This window comes from Heliangelus exortis, chromosome 2 (genome assembly GCF_036169615.1).
Source record: "Heliangelus exortis chromosome 2, bHelExo1.hap1, whole genome shotgun sequence".
Lineage (NCBI taxonomy): Eukaryota > Metazoa > Chordata > Aves > Apodiformes > Trochilidae > Heliangelus > Heliangelus exortis.
Genome location: NC_092423.1, coordinates 57,499,926 through 57,522,182, shown reverse-complemented (window position 1 = coordinate 57,522,182; position 22,257 = coordinate 57,499,926). Strand labels below are relative to the sequence as shown.

General features: G+C 42.5%; 1 protein-coding gene across 4 annotated transcripts in view; it reads right to left on the bottom strand.

Annotated features, from left to right (window-relative positions):
- The window catches only part of SLC66A2 (solute carrier family 66 member 2), a 52,369-nt gene that overhangs the window by 12,640 nt on the left and 17,472 nt on the right, over nucleotides 1-22,257 (bottom strand). For all 4 annotated transcript variants that reach the window (XM_071736279.1, XM_071736280.1, XM_071736281.1 and 1 more), the window contains one exon: nucleotides 5,008-5,224. In XM_071736279.1, the coding sequence (XP_071592380.1) occupies nucleotides 5,008-5,224 (217 nt within the window). The remainder of the gene's footprint in view (nucleotides 1-5,007; nucleotides 5,225-22,257) is intronic.

The following is a 22,257-nucleotide window of genomic DNA, read 5'->3' as shown; positions in this document are numbered from 1 at the left end:
CAAAACCAAGTTAGTCAACCAAGTCAGGAGCATCAGATCCCAGCTGCAGCAGAGTCAGCAACTCTGTCTCCTGGAAGATGGGGGAAGGATGGTTTTTACATCATGTTCTTGATATATTTAACCACGTAATATTAAAAAACAAAATAGAAGTGACAAGCAATCTTTAAACCTCATTGGTTTTTTTATATAACAGGATGCCTCCTATGTTCCAAAGCCCTTAAGTTTTGAGGTTGCTTCCCTCCTTTTTCTACCAATGTAAACATAATCACTCATGATTCTAGTCCTTCTCAGTAACAACGTCATTAAATTGTTCTTTTACTAGGTGAAAGAACAGAACTAGTTTAATTCTTGAACTGAGTGGCTATTTCCTTGCTAGGTATTATTAACTTGTATCACGGTTTGTTTAAGAAGCACTTCTGTCAAGATTAGTGCACTAATTAATAGAACCATGACTGTAATCGTTAGATTTGCAACTATTCAAAAGTAACTAAAAGCTTGAACAGAGCTCTATGTTTGTATAAAGTACTAATTCCAAAAGTAATCAGGTTAATTGTCAAAGAGAACACAATGAAAAGTTGTATTACTTTGACTGGCTGTAGAATCCCAAAAAGAATATTTGTCTCAAAACAGCCACCCTGACAAAATGGACATGGATGGAGGTCTCATTCAAAAGCCACCTGGACTCTCTTCTCTCAAGGAGAGACCCTCATTTGGGTAACCACCCTGATAAACAGGGCCCTATTCTCACAAGAGCAGCCCCTCCTTTGGTGTCTATCCCGATAAGCTGAACACTCTCCTTGCAAGGGGAGCTCTGTCTGATGGCCACCCTGACAGGCAGGACACTGTCCTTATTCCATAAGGGACAGGGGCAGGCAAGCTGTGCTCTGCAGAGGCAGAGTGACATCTTGTGTGTGCCCTGGGTAAAGCCACTGAAGAGGGTGCAAGCCCAGAAATAAGGGTTATTGCTGTGTCATCCCATCTGGAGGGGCCCAAGTGAACACCTGGCTGTGCAAGATATGCCAAAGCCTCCACCCCCCTGAAAAAGAGGCATAAAAGAGGCACACTCCAAATGCTGGATGCGTGCCCACCATCCAATGACCTGAACTTCCTACCAAGATCATTGCTGGATCCAAGGGTGGTGATGTCTTTCCTATCTCTTCTTTATCTCTCTTTCTGAGTGTCTGTTTCTAACCTTTTCTGGGCACATAAGGGTAACAGTTTCTAACTTTGTTAAGTTTTACTACCCTTTGCTTTGTTAAGTTTTGTAAGTTATCACCTGTTGTTTTGGCAACTTCCTTAAGTTTTGCTAAATAGTAATCCATTGCTTTGAAAGTACCATCATTTCTAATTCTGCTAGCGGTAACTTGACATGCTTTATAACCTTACTCACTTTTAAGTAAAGCTGTGTTTTTATACAAACCTCCTGGGTAATAATCTAACTCCTGGGTAATAATTTATTAGAGGAGAAGGAGGATTGCGCCCAGCCACACCTGGGCTCCTCTCTGAAGGAGTTTAGAAAGCAAGGGGGTCCAGTCCAAATCTCCCAGGGTTGACCCCCACTCTGGGGGGTATGTAGCGCCGTACCCCCTCTGTGGGAGGTGATATTTGGTTTGGCCCCCACATCTGGGGAGCTCTGCTCACTTTGTGAGATGTGACAGTGCTGCACCCACCTTGTGGGGCATGACACGGGCTTAGTTGTGTTAACTTAATCATGGGAAAATTCCCACCCTTCAATCATCAGCCCACCCAGACATACTACACTATCTTCCCTCCACAGAAGCTGTTACTCAGCACGCACCTCCTTTCTGCCTCTATTGTTTCTCTTTCCAACTTCTCCTATGTCTCTGCTCTCTCAGAGAACACAGAAGGAAACTACAGGACCTGGTACTGATGTTGCTACAAAAAGAAGGAAAACAAGACAAGCAGAGAGAAATTAAGACATAAATAAAAGTAAGAAGTGAGGAGCTCTATCCAGCAGAATAGAAATATCAGATTCTTTCCCTCCGGCTATGCCCTGTTACAATACATTTAACTGACTCAGCTGCAGATGTCCTCCAGATGTTTATCTCAGACACTGAGCACATTTTTAGTAGGGGACTTTTCAAGCAGTAGCATACTGAAATGGAGAGGCAAGATGATGGGACCCTTTTCACAACAGACTCCCTGAGGTATCTGGCCTGCCACCGCTGCCACCTGTCCCATTTACCTCTCTCATGGTCCCTAGTCTCAGGTTTGTTTATCAGGAAATTACTGCTACCTTAGCTTGAGGTATCCTCAACTTCATATTTAAACAAAAAGGTATGATTAGGAGTGGAATGGATGGGGGCTGTAGGATTATTTGCTACCTCTTTTCAGAAACAACAAAATGTCTGAGCAGTCTGGCAGGATGTCCTGATCTCATGAGGCCACACACTGTAACCCGATTCTCCATTTATATTTTGTCAGCATACATTTAGGTAAAGTAGAAACAGACTTAACCTATCACCTGCTGTGTCCCATTCTGTCCCAGAATGTCCCAATTCAGAGACAACAAGAATGCTGCTCCTCTCCTCAGATAAGCCATGAAGACCTCCAAATAACCCCTTCTGTGGCAGAAGTAAAGGCTGCCACAGGCTGCACCTGTGAACCACATGTGACAGAACTACTGTGATTTAAGTTACCACCTCCAACCAGGTTGTGGTAATTATCCAAAAAGTCACTAAATAAAACAGCATAATTGCTCTTCCCATTAAGCTTAAAGCCACAAAGACACTCATCTATTCTAAACACTTATCTAAAAAATTCATCTATCTTACTTTGCCACTGAAGCTTTCCAAGAGCATGTCTTTCAGCCAACTATTCTGGCCCAGCTCATGGGCACAGGATCACCAGTTCAATTGCTTCTGCCAGCGTAAAAATCCACATGGATGTTATTTCTGCACTGAGCAGTAAACAACTGCACGGAGCCAGTGGGCATCAGTTAGCCTCCCTCTGCTAAATACCTCTGCAAGTTCATAAACTTAGCCCTATGAGTAGCCTCGCTGGACTGTTACATGGTCCCTTCAGTGTTTTCAGGACTGAATTTGCTTCTTCGAGGTGCTTTTCAATGGAGAAAGAGGCACAGGATGAGAAGTTCAGAGGAATTCTTTGCAACAGCTTCCTCAGCAGAAACTAATATACTAGAGAAGGTCATTCTCACAGGAGGAACAGCCTGGCAATGCTTAGAGACCACTGAGTCTGCTCAGAACTGCATAGTGTTAGGCCAGTATACGTGGTACCTGCAATATAACTGACATATAACTTGTAAAAAGAAAGATAACTAACATGTGCATTTGCATACATGTATTCCAAGTGCAGTACAGCAGCATAAGCTGTATGTTGCCTCATTAGTCCCCAGACCTGTCAATGTCCCATGTCATGCAAAGTACCACTTCATGATAGAACCAGAAGGGGGAATGCCTTTTAGAAAATCTCTTGGCCCAGCCAATAAGGAGGGTGGCTATTGCTGGACATGGTTCTGTTTGATGGCAAGGGAGCAAAAACTTTTACACTATATTGTCTTGACTAAACAGCATTCTCATGTAGTTCTGCAATTCTGTGCTTACGCTTTACAAAGAAAGTGCTGTGAAGAACAAAGGGGTTTATTTTGTCCTTTTGCTTTTGTACATCTCTGGAGCATACACATGAAATCAGAAAACTGAAACTCAGATCCCCATAGAGCAGCTACAGCAGCAAAACATCTGGCAGCAGCTTTCATAGTGTGGCATTATGACTCACAGATAAAAACCACAAAGGGAAAAGTCAAAACAGAACATGAAGAAGGTCCAGTAGGTAAATTGCCTTTGTGGTATCACAGGGACAGAATTTTCCAAGGCAGCATGTGCATGAAAAATATCCTAGTACTTTGGAAGTAAATTCTGACTCACTCTGTACCAAGGGAACATCCAATCAAAAACCGTCTTTACCATCAAAGCAAATTTCTGGATATCCCCTAAACAACATTTCAGGCTAGAAAAGAACTTTAAGTAACTAGTAATAGCATTTCTAAGCCAAATTAGTAAAGGGAACAATGCCAACAGAGAGGGAAGAATTGCTTTACTTTGGTTGTGGTGGAGAGTGGTTATTTGTTTTGATCAAAGTAAAAATTATCAGAGCAAGTTTAAAAGCACTGAAACAGAAGTAATTTGAAAACAACAAGACAGTTGAGTCACAAATGATCACAGCACTCTGTGAACTGAATTTGCTGCTGTAGACATTTCCACAGAACAGCACACTGATGCATGACAGTGAAACCTTGTCTCTCTTAAAAAGCATTACAAGTTGCCTTTCCAATTTAGAAGCATTAAATGTTTTGATTGACATATCCAGTAACAGTATGAAAAGATAATCTAGTTTACTGGCCCAAGAGCAGGCATAAGATTAAAGTTATCTGTCCCACAGTTGCTTGTAGGTGGTTTCCCAGCCATGACTGTAAACATCTTGGTTTTGAGATTTTTTTTTAAATGTCAGGTACAAGCTTTTACACATTAAAAAAAAAAAAAAAGCCCTTTGCTGTATACGTAATAATGTGTTATGATAAAGTGGCGAGTAGATATGTGAAAAAAAGTGATGAGCTAATATGTGAGTTAGATTGACAGATATTCACTGCAGACTCAAAGCATTTTCTTCCTCTTTACTACTTCCAGTCAATTTCTAATTATCAGCATGGCACAGCTTGAGTTGAACTACGGTATGTTGCTAATGGCAATAACAGTACATTTCCATGTTGAAATTACTAAAACATGTTTCACCTGGAACTGTCCAGCTGGGCTTGGACAATGGGTCAGATGCGTAACAGAGCTCCCCCTGCCTCCAGCATTACTGCACCTGCTCCTTCTGACAGAGAATCTACTCCATCAGCTGTTGTATTTCCAAGTAAAATTTAGAAAGACGACACTGCCCCACGTAGAAAAGTACTCCCATGCTACACAAAGATCTCCTTAGATGCACGCACACTCTTACTTGTTTTACATAAGGCAAACACCATACCTCATTCCTTCTGTGGACTTATTGCGGTAGTTACGGTAGAGCTGGGGAACACCTAACATAGCCTCAGTGAACACTGCCAGGAAGCCCAGCGTCTCCACAAAGAGAAAGGAGTCAAGCCACAGGTAAGTGATGTAACCAGTCACACCAGTGAAGAGCAGGACACACTGCACGTAGTCGGTAAACTTGCTCCAATGCCAAAAATAGTTCAAGTCAAAATCTGCAACAGAATAGGAACAGAAGAAGAATAAAATATATTTTACCAACAAAACTCTAAGCTAGCTGGAGTGGGATTGAGAACTGGGATGCATAAGGGCATCACTCACAGGTTTTTGGGATTAGGGAAGGTGAGAAATGAGAAAAAAAAAAAAGCAACAAGAACAACAACAAAACGAAGAAAAATAAAATATAAGAGTCCTGATTTCGAAAACATTTTTGATGGGGGTGTTTGATAGAGAAGAAAATAAAACTAAGACTTGTAAATTGCCAAAATATTTACAAAGATTACTTTTAAAGAGAAAGCATTTACCTACAGCTAACACACATTAAGAACTGTGGCTATGACTCTAGCAGACTTGGTAGGAAGCACTTCACAAAACCCATCACAATAGTAAGGACAGGCCCCAAAGCATATCAGTGCAAGTGCTGTCTGTCAGATCATTATCTCTACATTCCAACTGCCTCAACCCAAGCTGCTTAGAAGGTCACCTAAGTCCACAACTCCATTCCCTGCTGTGGTGAAGACCAAAGTTTCCATATGCAACAAGTACAGCTTTACTGAGATAGGTGCAAGACTGTCACAAAAATCCCCCCTGGAACACGACCTCCCACAGATGTCACCATTTTTCATTCCAAGAGTAAAATGCACTTTGCTCTTGCCTTTGCCAGTACCACGGGGTGAATAATAAGAACTCTGAAATAACTTTTGATTGGTAGGTGCTATTCATGTCTTCCTTTCTTAAAAGCACTTGAAGTTAGAAATACCTACCTCAGACCAACTGGATTCTGTTAATTATCATGATGCTGAACTGTGCTTTTAAAAGCCCAAACACTGGTGCATCACTAGAAGATGTCTGTATCTGCCTCTTGAGCAGCAGTGAAGAATACTAGAAAGTTCTACTGCTAACTCAGGCAAGGAAGACAGCGACCTCCACTGACACAAATCCAGTGAAATGGGAATAAATCTGCACAGGTTCTTACCTGCCTAACATTGCAAATAATAGCTTTATTTTCTGCATCTTTTCACACTTTCATATCATTATCACTCTTCATTAACCGGTCTCCCCTTCCTAATACTTGGCAAACCCATGCCTCAAAACAACTTCTGATTCATTTTAGTTTGCCACTCAAAGAGGAAGGCAAAACTGTCCAGGAGCCATACCCAACCTTTTTGTCATCCACTGTCATCCATCACCCAGAAATTAATTAGATAGCCTGTGGCAAAGCCACTGTCAATGTAACATTGACTTTCAGTATTTTATGGCAGTGACCCCTCAGCCTCAGAATTCAGGATTCACAAGACTAAATAAAAGGTAGACCTATTGCTGGCACAGCACATGCAGCATGTGAGCATCACGCATTTCTGGAGCTTTCTGAAGGTTTTCCTTTTTGGAAATAAAGGAAGAACAAAACATAATTAATCAGAAAAAAGAAGGCACAAGACAACCATAATGGCACAAAAAATCACTATCTATTATAGTGTTTCTTTAGTGCGTTTCCTGGAGAGGGGCACCCAGCAAAAATCTCTGACAACGTAGAAGTAATAAGAGACACCCAAAACTCACATTTATTTTACTTTGCCTGACCTACATGTGCTAACAGAAAACAGCAAGAGGCATTACAAAGTAAATTCATACTAATTTTGACACCTTTATGAGCAATATCAAGCAAATATCCTGACCCAATACAACAAATGTGACACTACACAACAGTTATTTTAGCAAGAGATGCTCTCTGGGACAGAGGCATTTGGGCTTACAATAGAGAAAGAATAATGAACATCAGAAGATGGAGAGAAAGATAAAAGTTATTAAGACTATTTAAAAAAGAAAATTCCATTCTGGAAAAGGACAGCTACTGATGGCTTTTGAGTTAAGATGTAACTGCTACTTTTATTAGATTATTTCTTTAAATGTTGATTCTGAGATAATTTTATGCACCCTGGATGCTAAACTTGCATTTACTTTCTAGCAAGGGTGATTCAACTTTGACACAGTGTTCAACAGCTTCTGCCTTAGACCAGCATCTGAAAACTAGCAACTGGTGTCAGCCACAAGAAAAAACACTTGGAGCACACTCTTCCAGACAGTTCTAGCCCCATAAGAGAACCTCTTGCTTCTCAAGAGAGCTATGTAGTCATTACATCTCAAATTCTGCACTCAACAGCATTAGTCTGGATCTGGTTGCTGTGCTGCCTTGGGCATGCAGAAGGACCCTTGGCCCTTCACATATTAAACCCTCCTACCAGCTGCCAGGACTGCCTTGTATATAATGCATTTCTCCTACATTCTCCACATGTTCAAAGGTCCTTTTTTTAAACACCTATCCCTGTACACCCAATCTTTATTTCCCCAAGATCCTTTTCATAATAGAAATGAAAGAACTGCATCTACAGGGGGTGTAGGAACTTCAGAAGTTCATAAGCAAAAAAAGTCAATGTTCACACAGCTATCATGAGGCCACCCATGCAAACACTCCAACATGCAGTTACCTCCTGCCTATGCCAGATGCTCATGTGTGTATTCCATGCTGTGCCACTGAACTCCAGTTCCATTCACATAAGTACTAATGTCCCTAAACCTAGTTTTAGGCAGCTGAGAGATCTGGTAATGACTGTAATTTACTCAGTATTTTTTGTATGAAAATCTTAAGTATAATTTCATTATAATAACATACACAGATAAGAGAAAACTATTACATGAAACAGGATTTCAACTGAAGCAGGAGAACTAACTACTCGCATAGGAAAAAGACTGAGAGTCTCTTTTGCTCAAAACTATCATGATGCCAGACAGTCCCCATTTCACTGTACTAGGTTACAAATTATTTCTAGTTTCTGCTACAAATTTTACTTGGTAATGTTTTCCTGAAAAGAAGAAAAAAAGGCAAAATGAGATAACAATAAGAAACTTGTAAGAAGGCTTGTAAGAAGAGCCTAACAGAAAAAATCTGAATTATCTTAAAACCAGCCCAATACACAATCAGTAATTGCTCTGCTTAACAGATGTATTTTTGAAATACAGAAGTCTGCTTTAGGATGCTACACATCACCAAACTTCATTACCAACTACTTCCAGGAAGAAGTAAAAGAATGACTGTCATAGTTTGAGTGGACCAGGGTAATTTTTGGTATCAGTAAAAGGAACTAAAGAAGTTAGTACAAGTTAGAACCCTGAAGGATCCAAGAGGGCCAGAACATAGAGGGGTCAATATTCCCTTCCCATTTCTTGCCCACACTCTATAACCAGCAGCCCCACTCTCTTTCTTCCACTCCTTGCTTTGCTGCTGTTCCCCTGCGCTCCTTTACCCTGAGCTCATCCTCACTCCTCAGAATCCACACCTGTTGGGTGCTGGGAAGAGCTGGGGACCCCTCCTGAGTTGGCCCTACTGCAAGGGGCTATGAGGCACTAAAAACAGAGCACAATTACTGAAGTATATATAAAAAAAAAAAATGTAGAGGACAGCATGCAGACCCTTCATATGGGTCCTCGTTTCTCTGCCTTTAATTGAACTGCTAAACTGTTTTCCCACGATGGCTTCTTTTTAACCAATGGCTTCTTTTTAACCAGAAGGTTATTTTCTCTAACAAATACTTTCAAAAATTCAGAGGGAAAAAAAAGTACATACTCATCACTTCAAGGTTTGGAACTAAACTGTAGCTCATTATTCTAATTTACTCCCTTCTCAAGAGGGTCCAAACACATTAGTTTTGTAATAGGAGCTATATACTTTCAAAGAAAAAAAAATGTTGGTTGTACTGAGTATTTGCAAAATAAAACACACCCGAAAACTAGTCCCATACCCCTCCATTACAGAGCAGTCTGCAGCCACAACTGCCCTAAGATAGACAGAGAACACCAATCAGTGCCCTGGGACATGTCACCTGAAGCACAGAACTGAACAAAATTATAAATATTACTGCAAACATTATTGATGCTTGAGGAAAATTACAACTAATAAGAATAATACTGGCATTTTTGTCGCCTCTCTCTTGGCAGGCATCACCCCTTTTCTTTATAAGGACAAAACAAGAAATCCCACTGCACACTACTTCATTTCCATCAAACATCTTAAAATCTGTCAAAGTTAAACCTGGATGTCTATCTTTCTAGCCCCTGAAATGGAAAGGCACTGCTTGCACAACTCAAGCCATTCCCTAGCTCCCCATCCTGCACAGAGAAGAATTCATGAAACAAGTTTATAACCATACTCAGTTGGGGCCGTTCAAATGGCCTTCCAGTCACTAACATCCTGGATAGATCTGAACTGGTATTACAGAAGTGAAGGGTACTGTACCTTATTACCCATGCCTGAGCTCTTAATCCATTCAGTGAGTTTCATTTTTTAACACATTAATCCATTGCTAGATGAGAGATGACACTGAGAACTCCTACTGATGCTGGGGGAAGGAGCAGCTCCTTTTTGCACTGACTGGAGAAAAGTCTACACAGCTTGAGGATGAAGAAAGATGATACCAAATTACATCCTCTGGGAGGCACATTGCATGTCAGATGCAAAAAATGTAAAGTGGGCAGAGAAAGCATTGCAAATAACTATGGTTAGCACTAGTCAGGCCGAAATGTGAGTAGAAAATTCAAGATTCTAGTGTGGGACAGATGCCAAGTGACGCAAGAAGAGTCCATAGCATGAGCTTTCACTTAAGGATAACATAGAAGTCCAGCCAGTTAAACTATTTTTAGTCAAGAAGCATTTCATACCAAGTCAGCTACCTAGTAAGTTCCTTTTGGGAAAGCAGAAGCCAAGACATCCTAAAAATTTACTGTACCTTTCAATTTTTCTCGCTAGTTGCACCTCATTTTGTGTCTTGACTTTTCTAATTCTGCACCTACATCTTTGTGCTACATTCACTTTATAGTTGTCTTTAGTCATATGATCCAGTTCCCACTTCTTGTTTGGTTTCTTCTTGCATTTGAAGTCAAGTAAGAGCTTGCAATTTACATTTCCTGTGTGCAAGGCAGGAGAGTTTATATTTAAACCCTTTAACCATGAAAATAATCTCTTTCCTTCTTACAATGGCTACTGGTTTTATTTTACTGTGCTTCCCCTGCTCCTGATAAACACCATCAATCCATAGCCATTCTTCCAAACCACCTCCCATAACCAAAACCTTGACCTCCTGTATGAAAAAAAGCTCACTAACGCATTTTAAGAACATGCAACAGTCTCTGCTCCTAAGTGCTTTTATAAACAGATGCCTGGGTAGTTACACCTCCTCTCCCCCAGTTAACAGCTAAGTCTTGTTCTTTTTGACTGCTGTTCAAAGAACCTCCAATTCTCATCATCTATCTGTACCTGCCCACTTGACACAAGTCACAGCCTGCTTTTGCACAAGATCAAAGGAGTCCAGCCTAAGGAGTCAAATTTCCAACATCACCCTTAACGACACTGGAATTCAAAACCTGAGGGCTTAGATGCTGTGAAAGGGCCTCATAACAGTAATTTGGCCAACTTGGAACTCTTACAAAATGTAGTCATGGCTGGAAAGTATTTCAGGTTATTATCTATGGTCTGTTTACTGTAAAATGTCCACGCTGTTGGAGAATACAGGAGCTGGAACATACAAATGCCTTCCCTGCTTGTGGGTATTACTCATTTGGCTACAGTGCAGCAGGCTCCCCTCACTTGCTCTTTTGCAAGAAGCTGGTGATCTCTGCTGTAAAAGGTGTTCAGCTCTGAGCAGCAGCCCCTCCTCATTCTGGCCTGGCAGCAAGGACAACTCTTTTCACAGCTGGAAGACACAGACTTGCATCTCCAGTCTGACAACAGAAATGAACTTGAACCTCTCACACCCCGAGTGAATGCTTTAAGCTACGCACAGGGGCTGCGCCCAACTATAGCATCTTAAGTAGAGAAATTCTGCCACATCCTCTGAAGAGGAAGTGGGAGGCATCTGCTGCAGATGGTGGAGGCCAGGCAGTGGATTCCAAAAAGGAGACTTTTTCACTTGCCATCTGCCAGTTGCAGCACATCATCAGGCATTTTGCCCAGGCATTACTCTGTCTCCCTGGCAATCCTGTTTTCAGATGTCTCAGGCAGCAGCAGGATTACAAAGAATCACAGAATGATTCTGGTTGGAAGAGACCTTAAAGATCATTTAATTACAATCTCCCTGCATGAGCTGGGACACCTCCCACTAGATCAGGTTGCTCCAAGCCCCGTCCAACCTGGCCTTCAACAGTTCCAGGGATGGAGTATCCACAGCTTATCCGGGCAACCTGTTCCCATGTCTTGCCACCCTCACACTAAAGAATTTCTTCCTACTATCTAACTTAAGTTTACCTTCTTCCAGCTTAAAACCATTACACCTTGTCCTACACACCCTTGTAAAAAAGGTGTTGTTTACACACCATTGCAAAAAGTCCCTCCCCAGCAACCTGTTCCCATGTCTTGCCACCCTCACACTAAAGAATTTCTTCCTACTATGTAACTTAAGTTTACCTTCTTCCAGCTTAAAACCATTACACCTTGTCCTACACACCCTTGTAAAAAAGGTGTTGTTTACACACCATTGCAAAAAGTCCCTCCCCAGCTTTCCTGTAGGCTGCCCTCAATTACTGGAAGGCTGCTATAAGGTCTCCTCGGAGCCTTCTCATCTCCAGGCTGAACAACTCCAACTCTTTCAGCCTGTCTTCATAGCAGAGGTGCTCCAGCCCTCTAATCATATTTGTGGCATTCCTCTGGACTTGCTCCAAGAGCTCCATATCCTTCCTGTGTTGGGGGTTCCAGAACTGAAAAGTCCTCCAGGTAGGGTCTCACAAGAGTGGAGTAGAGGGGGAGAATCACCTCCCTTGATGTGCTGGCCACATTTCTTTTGATGCAGCCCAGGATACAATTGGCCTTCTGGGCTGCAAGTTGCACCAGCTCATGTTGATCTTCTCATCAACCAAAACCCCTAAGTCCTTCTCCTCAAAGCTGTTCTCAATCTATTCTCCGCCCAACCTGTAAGAGGCACACTGGAGACTCCAACTTCTGAGCAGCTCCCAGACAGACAAGTGGGTTTCTCCAGTCCTCTCTTCCGAAATTCCTGCATACCCCACAGGGCACCCAGGAAATAACTGGGGTGAAAACGGCAGAAAGGCTCAGCTTGACTCTTACTGGCTGATGCATAACTGCTCTCTTTTGTCAACTAAATTTCCAGCTAAGCACTTTGCTCTTTCCTCCCAGGATGAAGGAATGAAGCAGCATTAGAGACAGACAGTGAGAACTGATACAGTTAGATTTCTTTCTTAAGAATGCATAGAAATTTACAAAATGCTGCGTGAAGCTAGCATTTCTTTTACACTCACAGGGTCTGAAAAAGGACTTCTTATGTTTCACCCACGGTACGAAAGAGAAGAAATGAGACCTTAGCACCAAAAGCTTTTAACTCTGATCCACACTGCTCTTCTTTCAAAATAAATTAAGGAATCGACCATCTTGCACTGTCTCCATAAGGACGCTAGTATTGCTGTTCCCCATCTCTATTCCTTCTGGCCTGTGACCTGCATCTCTGTACATTTAAGTATCTGTACAGCCATGTCACCAAAATATGTGAGCATTTCTCCATGTGCCTTTACCTTACAATATTCCTGTCAATGGGCTATCATCATCCAGCCTTCACATTGGATAATACCAAAACATGGTCGTTTCTTCCTCTATAGCATGTCTAAGATGGGTGAAAAATATTCCAGAGGGACTTGAACTTTCTGAAAGCATCACCCCAGACTACACTAAAATGTCATTTAATTAAGTATTTTTTACATCCTGTGGCCCATACAGTGCCTTTTCTTGGCCACATCTAGACTGGTATCAGAGTTTCAGTTGAGCCAGTCCTCTTAGTATTTGACTCTCATCTAAGCCCTAGAGCAAAGTTCTTTAGTTAATGAAAAGCAGCCAATAGATTTTCATGTGAGAGGAAGAAAAAATACTCAAATCTTAACTGCAGAGAAAAAGGATGGAGGCCTGGCCCAAATAAACCTTAAATACAAAGAACCTTTGATTTTAGAAGCTCACAGGAGTTTCTGGTACTTCGTGGAAGGCTGTTCAATTTTGGGTTCTTTCATCATGAGGAAGTTTATACGGCACTGGGTCTGCAGGAAACAGATGGAGTGCATCTGCCTCAAAGGGGGAAAAGGATCCTTGCACAGGAGTTGGCAGGACTCATTCAAAGGGCTTTAAACTAGGCTCGAAGGGGGAAAGGGATAAAACCAGGCTTGCTAAAGATGAGCCTAAGGATGGCCTTCAGTGCCATCCCACTTAAGGTGGGAAATGGTGATAAATCTGACAACAAAAGCACAGGACTCACTAATAAGTTAGCAACCATGGAAGTGGCTGGGAATGGTCAGACACCAAAGGTAAAAACTAATTACTTGACTCCCTCTCTGAAATGCTTATACACCGATGCGCAACGTATGGGCAATAAGCAAGAGTTGGAAGTCTGCATTAGGTTGCATGGTCGTGATGTAATTGTAATCACTGTATTAGTATTTTACATGGAAGAAGAAAGGCATTAAGTAGAATTACAACCCTGGGCTGCTGACAGCTAATTTTTAAATGGTTTAAAGTACATAAAAGTCTCCAACTGAACAATTCCTGCCAGTACATATAGCTGTTATTAACTGAACTTCCAGTTAATTAAATGGACTTCCACTGGGCTAATTTTGTGCTCTTTAAAGATCTACTCGCAGGAATCCCATGGACTTAGGACTCTGGGAGGAAAGGAAGCCCAAGGCAGTTGGTCAGTTTTTAAATACCACTTCCTTCAAGCCCAAGATAGGTGCATTCCTTTCAGTGGAAAATCAGGCAGAGATGGTAGCAGACCCGCGTGGATCAGCAAGGAGCTTCTGAAGAAAGTCTTCTGGAAGAAAGAAGTTTACTGCTCAGGGAAGAAGGGACTTGTCACTTTGGAGAACCATAGCGACTTTGTCAGAGTTTGTAGGGAAGACAACAAGAAAGGCCAAAGCCCTCTGAGACTCTAGAACCTGGGCAGAAGAGAGAAAGCCTGAAGGAGGGAAGACTCAGCACTGGTCAGTTAGGAATGGGTTAGAGATCAGTTCTGCAAATTCAATAAATGCAGGTCCATGGGCCCTGATGGGAGGCACCCAAGAGTGCTGAGAGAGCTGGCTGATGTTATCACCCTACCACTCTCCATCATTTTTGAAAGATGATGGCCAACAGGAGAGGTACCTGAGGACTGGGGGAAACACAATGTCACTCCAGTCTTCAAAAAGGGCAAGAAAGAAGAGCCAGGCAATTACAGACCAGTCAGCCTCACCTCCATCCCTGGAAAAATGATGGAGTGGCTCATTCTGGAGGTCATGGAAGAGAAGAAGGTTATCAGGAGTAGTCAGCAAGGATTTACCAACAGGAAATCATGCTTGACTAATCTGATAGCTTTCTCTGGTGTTGTGACAGGTAGATGGGTAGATGTAGGGAGATGTAGGGAGACCAGTGGATGCAGTCTACCTTGACTTTAGCAAGGCTTTTGACACAGTCTCTCATAACATCCTTGTGAGCAAGCTCAGGAAATGTGGGATAGAAGATTGGACAGTGAGATGGATTAAGAACTGGCTACACAACAGAGCCCAAAGAGTGGTGATGGTGATCAATGGTGCAGCTGGAAACCTGTGACTGGTGGAGTCCCCCAGGGATCAGTGCTGGGTTCAGTCCTGTTCAATGTCTTTATCAATTACCCTGATGATGTGACAGTGTCTTCTCAGCAAGTTTCTGATGACACAAAACTGGGAGGACTGGCTGATTCACATGAAGGCTGTGCTGCCATTCAGCAAGATTTGGACAGACTGGAGAGCTGGGCCAAGAGGAACCTAATGAGGTTCAACAAGAACAAGTGCAGAGTCCTTCACATGGGAAGGAGTAACAAAAATAACAAAATGCACCAGTACAGTTTAGGAGACAATGTGCTAGAGAGCAGACCCATAGAGAGGGACCTTGGAGTCCTGATGGACAAGATGGAACAGCAATGTGCCCTTGTGACCAAGAAGGCCAATGGTATCCTGGGGTGCGTTAAGAAGAGTGTCCAGCAGATCAAGGGAGGTTCTCCTCCCCCTCTACTCGGCCCCAGTGAGACCTCACCCAGAGTACTTCATCCAGTTCAAGAGGGACAGGGATTTACTTGAGAGATTACAATGGAGGGCTGTGAGGATGATTAAGGAACTGGAACATCTGCCTTATGAAGAAAGGCTGAGAGACCTGGGGATTTTTAGTCTGCAGGAGAAGACTGAGAAGGGATCTAATTAATGTGTATAAATACATGAGGGCTGGGCATCAAGAAGGAAGGGACAACCTCTTCTCACTTGTGCCCTTTGATAGGATGAGGGGCAATGGATTCAAGATAGAGCACAGGAACAACATGAGGAAGAATTTTTTTACTCTAAGGGCTACAGAGCCCTGGAACAGGCTTCCTGGGGAGGTTGTGGAGTCTCCTTCCTGGGAGACATCCAAGACCCATCTGGATGCATTTCTGAGTGACCTGCCCTACTTTTGGTCCCTTCCAATCCCTGATATTCTGTGATTCTGTTGAACACCTGAGATTAGAAACTCCCATCCTGATGAAACCTCCTCTACAGCAACATTATCACTGTCACCCTCACTCATCCCCTCCAGTTTGAATGCAAATACTTGCACTGGTTTTACTTGCCTCTTTTTATGCAGTGTCACCATCTTCTAAATCTCTGGATTTAGAATGCTGGATCTCCGTTTTCTCACATGAAATTCATGCTTTTTTCTCCACCATTGGGATTATTACCCACTCTTATAAAAAAAATAATATATATATTATATATATAATATAATATAATATAATATAATATAATATAATATAATATAATATAATATAATATAATATAATAGTGGCCTGACTTTTTTCCAGCACTGCCCCCCACCTCAGGGTTTCTCATTCATCTTCCATATTGTCCTCCAGCACAGGATACCTCAAAGAATCACAAACTGCTCTGCCCACCCCCATCAAGTCACATGAGGTCCACTCTATCTCCTCACCAAAGGGAATTAGTAATTACAAGGTTAAGAGACACGTTAGTTACAACTACCTTAAAAAAAGGTCACAAATGCATTGGTATATATAAGGGAGTCAAACAACGCACACTGTTTCGTGACACCCTGCTTTTCCATTTGATGTGCTACTTTCCTGATTTTACAGCCTTTGGTTTAAGGGAAACGTTTGAATACCACATAGCACAGTGGTTTTGACCAGAGATAATTAGCAGTTACAGCTATACTGACCATTTTGTGAACCTTAACAAACAGCAATTTAAAAGTTCACACTTTTCTGAAGGTTTTACCCTTACTGCTAACAACACACAGGACAAATAAGAAAGAAAATCTAAACCAAAATATTCACACCCTAGACACCTCCTGTACAGCTGAAAGACTTTGTTGTGCTACCTGCAGATAAATTTTCTTTGTACACAGCTTCAGTTTATTGGAGTCTCACTGTAAAAAGGAAAGAAAAAAAGTTTTTTAAAAATGCAGCTACATAAACCCACAAAATTAGTTGTGTTCATGGAAGGCAGATCCTGCTTGACAAACCTGATTGCGTTCTATGACAAGGTGACCTGCTTAGTGGATGAAGGAAAGGCTGTGTATGTAGTCTACCTGGACTTCAGTAAAGCCTTTGACAATGTCCCCCATAACATCCTCATGGAAAAGTTGGCTGCCCATGGCTTGGATGGGCACACATTCTGCTGGGTTAAACACTGTCTGGATGGACAGGCCCAGAGAGTTGTGGTCAATGGAGTTAAATCCAGTTGGCAGCCAGTCATGAGTGGTGTCCCCCAGGGATCAGTGCTGGGGCAACTCCTATTTAACATCTTCATTAATGATCTTGATGAGGGGATTGAATGCACCCTCCGTAAGTTCACAGATGACACCAAGCTGGGAGGGAATGTCCATCTGCTGGATGGTAGAAAGGTTTTACAGAGGGACCTGGACAGACTGGATCATTGGGCAGGGGCCAGCTGTATGAAATTCATTAAGGTCAAGTGTTGGGTCCTGCATTTTGGTCACAACAACCCCAGGCAGTGCTACAGGCTTGGAGAGGAGTGGCTGGAAAGCTGCCTGGCAGGAATGGACCTTGGTGTATTGACTGAAAGGCAGCTGAATATGAGCCAAGTGGCCAAGAAGACCAATGGAATTCTGGCTTGTATCAGAAACTGTGTGACCAGCAGGACTAGGGAAGTGATCCTGGCCCTGTACTCAGCACTGGTGAGGCCCCCCCTTGAGTACTGTGTTCAGTTTTGGGCACCTCAGTACAAAAAGGACATTGAGGTGTTGGAGCAAGTCCAAAGAAGGGCAACAAAGCTGATGAAGGGTTTGGAAAACATCCCTTATGAGGAGAGACTGAGGGTGTTGGGGCTGTATAGTCTGGGGAAATGGAGGCTGAGGGGAGACTTTACCACTGTTTAAAATACCTGAAAGGAGGTGGGGTTGGTGAGAGTGGGGTTGGTCTCTTCTCACTGGTGACAGATGACAGGACCAGGGGAAATGGCTTCAAGTTGCATCATGGGAGATGTAGGTTGGATATCAGGAGAAATTTATTTACAGGAAGGATTAGGCACTGGAACAGGCTCCCCAGGGAGGTGGTTGAGACTCCATCCCTGAATGTGTTTAAAAATCACCTGGATGTGGTGCTTGGGGACATGGATTAGTGGTGGATCATCAGGAATGGGCTAATAGTATAATAATGTCCATCACAACACACAGGAACAGACCAGACCAAGATTCACAACCAAGTTCCTTCTCTTCAGCATTGGCAAGTTGTGCTTTGGGTACCTGTTAACAGCCAAACATCAGAAGTAACAATTTGGCATTCACATTGATAGGTGCTTAGTTTGGCTTTGGTTCTTCAGCATTCCCTGGGCCTGCAGGTTTGTAAAAAAAGACTTAAAATGAGAAACATAAATAAACTGGTGAGCTTACTGTCATGACAGAAAATTGGTAAGTAAAAGTAAGGCAGAGGGAAGTTTTCCATGAGGCAATACTGATTTCAATTGACAGAGAACAGCATTCACCTTACCAGACTGGAAAGCACTCCCCTCTTCTAACATGAGGTAAGGATTCGGGCCCTTTGCCATCAGAGTCACTTTGCTCAGACCAATACACTCAGAGGTACCTGTGCAAGCAGGAACCACCACCTCAGTCTCTCACATCCCTCGTCAGTGCCATGACGCTGGATTATAGCCTGCATCACTGGACTGTTTCAGCCTTAGTCTTTACAAGGCTAGAAACATTCAGGGGCAGAGGCAGACACAAACCAAACAGAGGGTGAGGGCAAAAGAGAACCAATTGCAAGCATCATTTTTGTGACAGCAACAAGGGATCAAGAGCAATCAGGAGCACCTAAGCCTCCTATCCTAATTCATCTTTGCTTAGAACTCCCATGGAATATGGCTATGGAGCACCAAAGTTCCACGGCTTAGTATTCCTGCTTCAGAGCTGGGATGTAAAATGAAATTTCCCATGCCACCTCCTAGAAGACGACAGCCCAGGGGGACAGACTAACTGGAGTGCAGTTCTTTCTTTCTCACTTGAAACATACACTCAGGGCTTCAAAACCCTTTTCCAAAAAACTGTGTCCTTAGTGCATCACTGCTTGTAAAGTGCGAGTGTGGAGTGGGAGGAAGATGGGAATCTTTCAGTAAAATAAAGCCACTCCTAATTGTTTCCCCAACTGCCAGTCTGTCCTCAGAGGTTATGGAGGTTATGGAACAGATCATCTTCAGTGTTGTTATGTAGCACATGTAAGACAACCAGGATCAGGCACAGTCAGCATGGATTCAAGAAAAGCATGTTTAGGACAATCCAATTTCCTTCTGTGACAAGGCAACCTATTTAGCAGATGAAGGATAAGGTGTGGCAGTTGTTTACCTGGACCTCAGTAAAGCTTCTGGTGCAGTTTCCTACAGCATTCTGCTGGAGAAACAGGTTATATATGGCCTAGACCAGTGTACACTTTGTTGGATAAAAATCTTTATGGATGACCAGGCCCACAAATCAGGAAGACATGAGTTTGGGAGCAGCTAAACTGGTGGGTTTATGCGAGTCATAGAATACAAACAGCAAGTGTCTAAGGATGCTAAGGGTGCAGGCCAATGTCTTTGCAAGACTGTTCTATAATCTCTGAAAGGTTATGGTGAACGGGAGAAGTTCTATATGACTGGGGGCAGGGGGGAAAAAAAAAACAAAAAACCAAAAAACAACACACTTATCTGCAAGGAGGAGGATCCAAGGAACACAGGCCAGTCTGCTAAACCTCATCCCTGGCGTGGTTATGTAGGAAGTCCTTGTAGAAATAATTTCAAATTACATGAAGGACAAGAAGGGAACTAGCCTGTGGGTATCTACCAAGGAAGGACAAATTGCACCTGATGAACCCGACTGCCTTCTATTGTGAGATGAATGGCTTTAAGGTGAAGAGAAGAGCAGTGGATATTGTTTACAGTACCATTACCAAAGCTGTTGACTGTCTCCTAAAGTATATTAGCAAAGTATCAAGTGTTAAGGGTACTATAAAAAGGGTAGAAGATTGGCTGGATGATCAGGCTCAAAGAATCTTTCCTCTCAAAAGAAAAACATACAATTTATGACCAGTTACATTGTGGGCCAAAGTGATTGGTACAAGGACCAACACTTCAACATACTTTATTAATAACCTGGATGATGGCAGGTTCATGCATGATGCCAAATTTGGGCGAGTGTGTGAAACCGAGGGTCAGCATCACTGGTGAAAGTGATCTTAGTCTGGAGATACAACCTGACAGGAATACCCTGAAGTTCAGGGTTATCACACAGCTCGGAAGAAGTAATCTCACACTATAGTATGAGAGCAGGTGGGTGACTCCCTAGAAAGCAGCTTTGTAGACTCCTGGAGAGGAGCCTGATGGACAATTTGAACACAAGTCAGCAGTGTGTCCTCATGGTAAAGGCGGCTAATAAACTACTGGGCTGCAATTGAATTGTAAATTGAGCAAATATGTGGCCAGCAGATAGAGGGAAGCGTTTATTCCTCCCTACTCAATACCTGTAAGACTGTAACTGAAGTAATGAGTTAAATTTTAGGCTCCCAAGTACATCACAGAGTTGAAATACATACTGTGATGAGCCCAGTGGTTAGCCACCAAGATGATTAAAGAGCTGAGGTACATGGTATACATGAAGAGTCCATGAAACCCAAATTTGGTTAGCTTTAAGAAGCAAAGGCTTCTTGCTGCCTAGAGTTATCTAAGGGGAGAGTTCCAAGAAGACGGAGGCAGGGTTTTCTTGAATGCACACAGTGAAGGACAGGAGGAAATGGACGTGAGTTACAACAGAGGGAAGTCCAATCAGATGGAAGGAAATCTTCATCACTATGAGGATGGTCACTCACTTACACAAGGCCTGAGCAACCACACCTAATTGGATCAGCTTCATGAAGGAAGATGTACTAAACAACCTCAGAGGTTCCCTCCAAGTCAAATTATTCTGTGACTTTGTTTGAAAAAAATCTCACCATTTGGATCCAGATGTGACCAAGTGTATGACATCATGTGGCATGCCCAAGAATTGGGCAACTGCAAGAACTTCACACATCTACCCAACTGAAGCAACATCTTTGCTGCATGTGTTCCCTGATCTGCAGGATGAGTAAACACTTGATTGTATTTGAACCTTCAGATGTTTCATTGCTGATGTTACTAAAGCAACTAATTATTCTGGCTCACACTACAAAGGGAAACAGTTTTCCATAATATGCTTGTTCTCTATTTCTACAGTTACAACCATGGCCCTAGTAGCAAGATCAGTCTCCTCTCAGGTTCCAGCTGAGTAGCTCAGCAGGCAAGATTTGGAACCCAAGAGCACCTTTGTGTGACTAGATGTTGCTATGAGCTGTCCTTCCTCCAGTTAAAATACACACAGCGTAAGTAAAATTCACATTTTACCCACATTTTACCCACTTTCCCCACTTCACCACCAACTAGCAGCAATACTTGTGCCAGAAGTAATGTTTCTGCCACTGTACAGTTCTTCCAACATAACCTATTTAAGTCATATTCTTTTCACAAGATCACAGCTGGGTGACAGGCCTCACTGGGACTGCCAAAGGGCTGGGGAGAGGCACTTAGCAGTCAGTGCCAAAGAGAACCCTGAGCAGCGCATTTCAGAAATGATCCTTTCCTACTGTGATACCTCTTGGCATTACTGCTCATGCCAAGCTGCAGAGCCACCATTATCACTTCTCTCTTTTATCCCAGAGTTAAAGAACAGTTTCCCCCCAAACTAAGATAAAACTAGAATTTCCTGGTAGCAGGTATTTTTTCTGTTCCCTGACAAGTTTTTTTTAATTTTATTTTTAATAGAGAGAGGCTGAGAGAACAACAGCTGCCCTCCTCCTTCCCAGCTCCCCCAACCACTGTAGTGCACTTAGTGCTGCACAGCAAAGCAAAGGCCTCCCCACTGTACAAGCCTCACTCACTGCACCCAACCTGCATCCATACCCTGCCTGTCCAGCCCCACCCAACCACACCTCCACCAGCTCTTTCTCCTTGTAGCATGTAGGCCTTCTAGAAAGTCAGTTTTCAGTCACATGCCAAATGAAGCCTTCTTCAGATAACCTGTGGAAACAGTGGCATTAAGTGGTTTGTTGGATTATCATCAAGAAAACGTATCTAAAAGCAACCCCAGGGAGCAAAGCAGATGCTCAGTTCCTATTCTAAGAGAGGCATCAAGAAATGCCTTGATATTTTCCCAAAAAGTTCCCCTGAAATGCGTTAGACCAGTACATTTTTAAATTAGTAGTTCAACAGTTCTGCAACAAAATAGTTTTCATGGATGGCCGATCTTCAATTACAAATGCAATATACAGAGCATCTACTATGTAACCAGAAGATGAAAGTAAAATAATGGTTTCTGAAGCCTAAACACATATTGAAGAAAATTTTTTACAACAACAGGGAAAATGAAAAAGCCAATTTGTTCTTCCAGAACAAAAGTTTAATCAAAACTCATTGAAAGACATTGTGA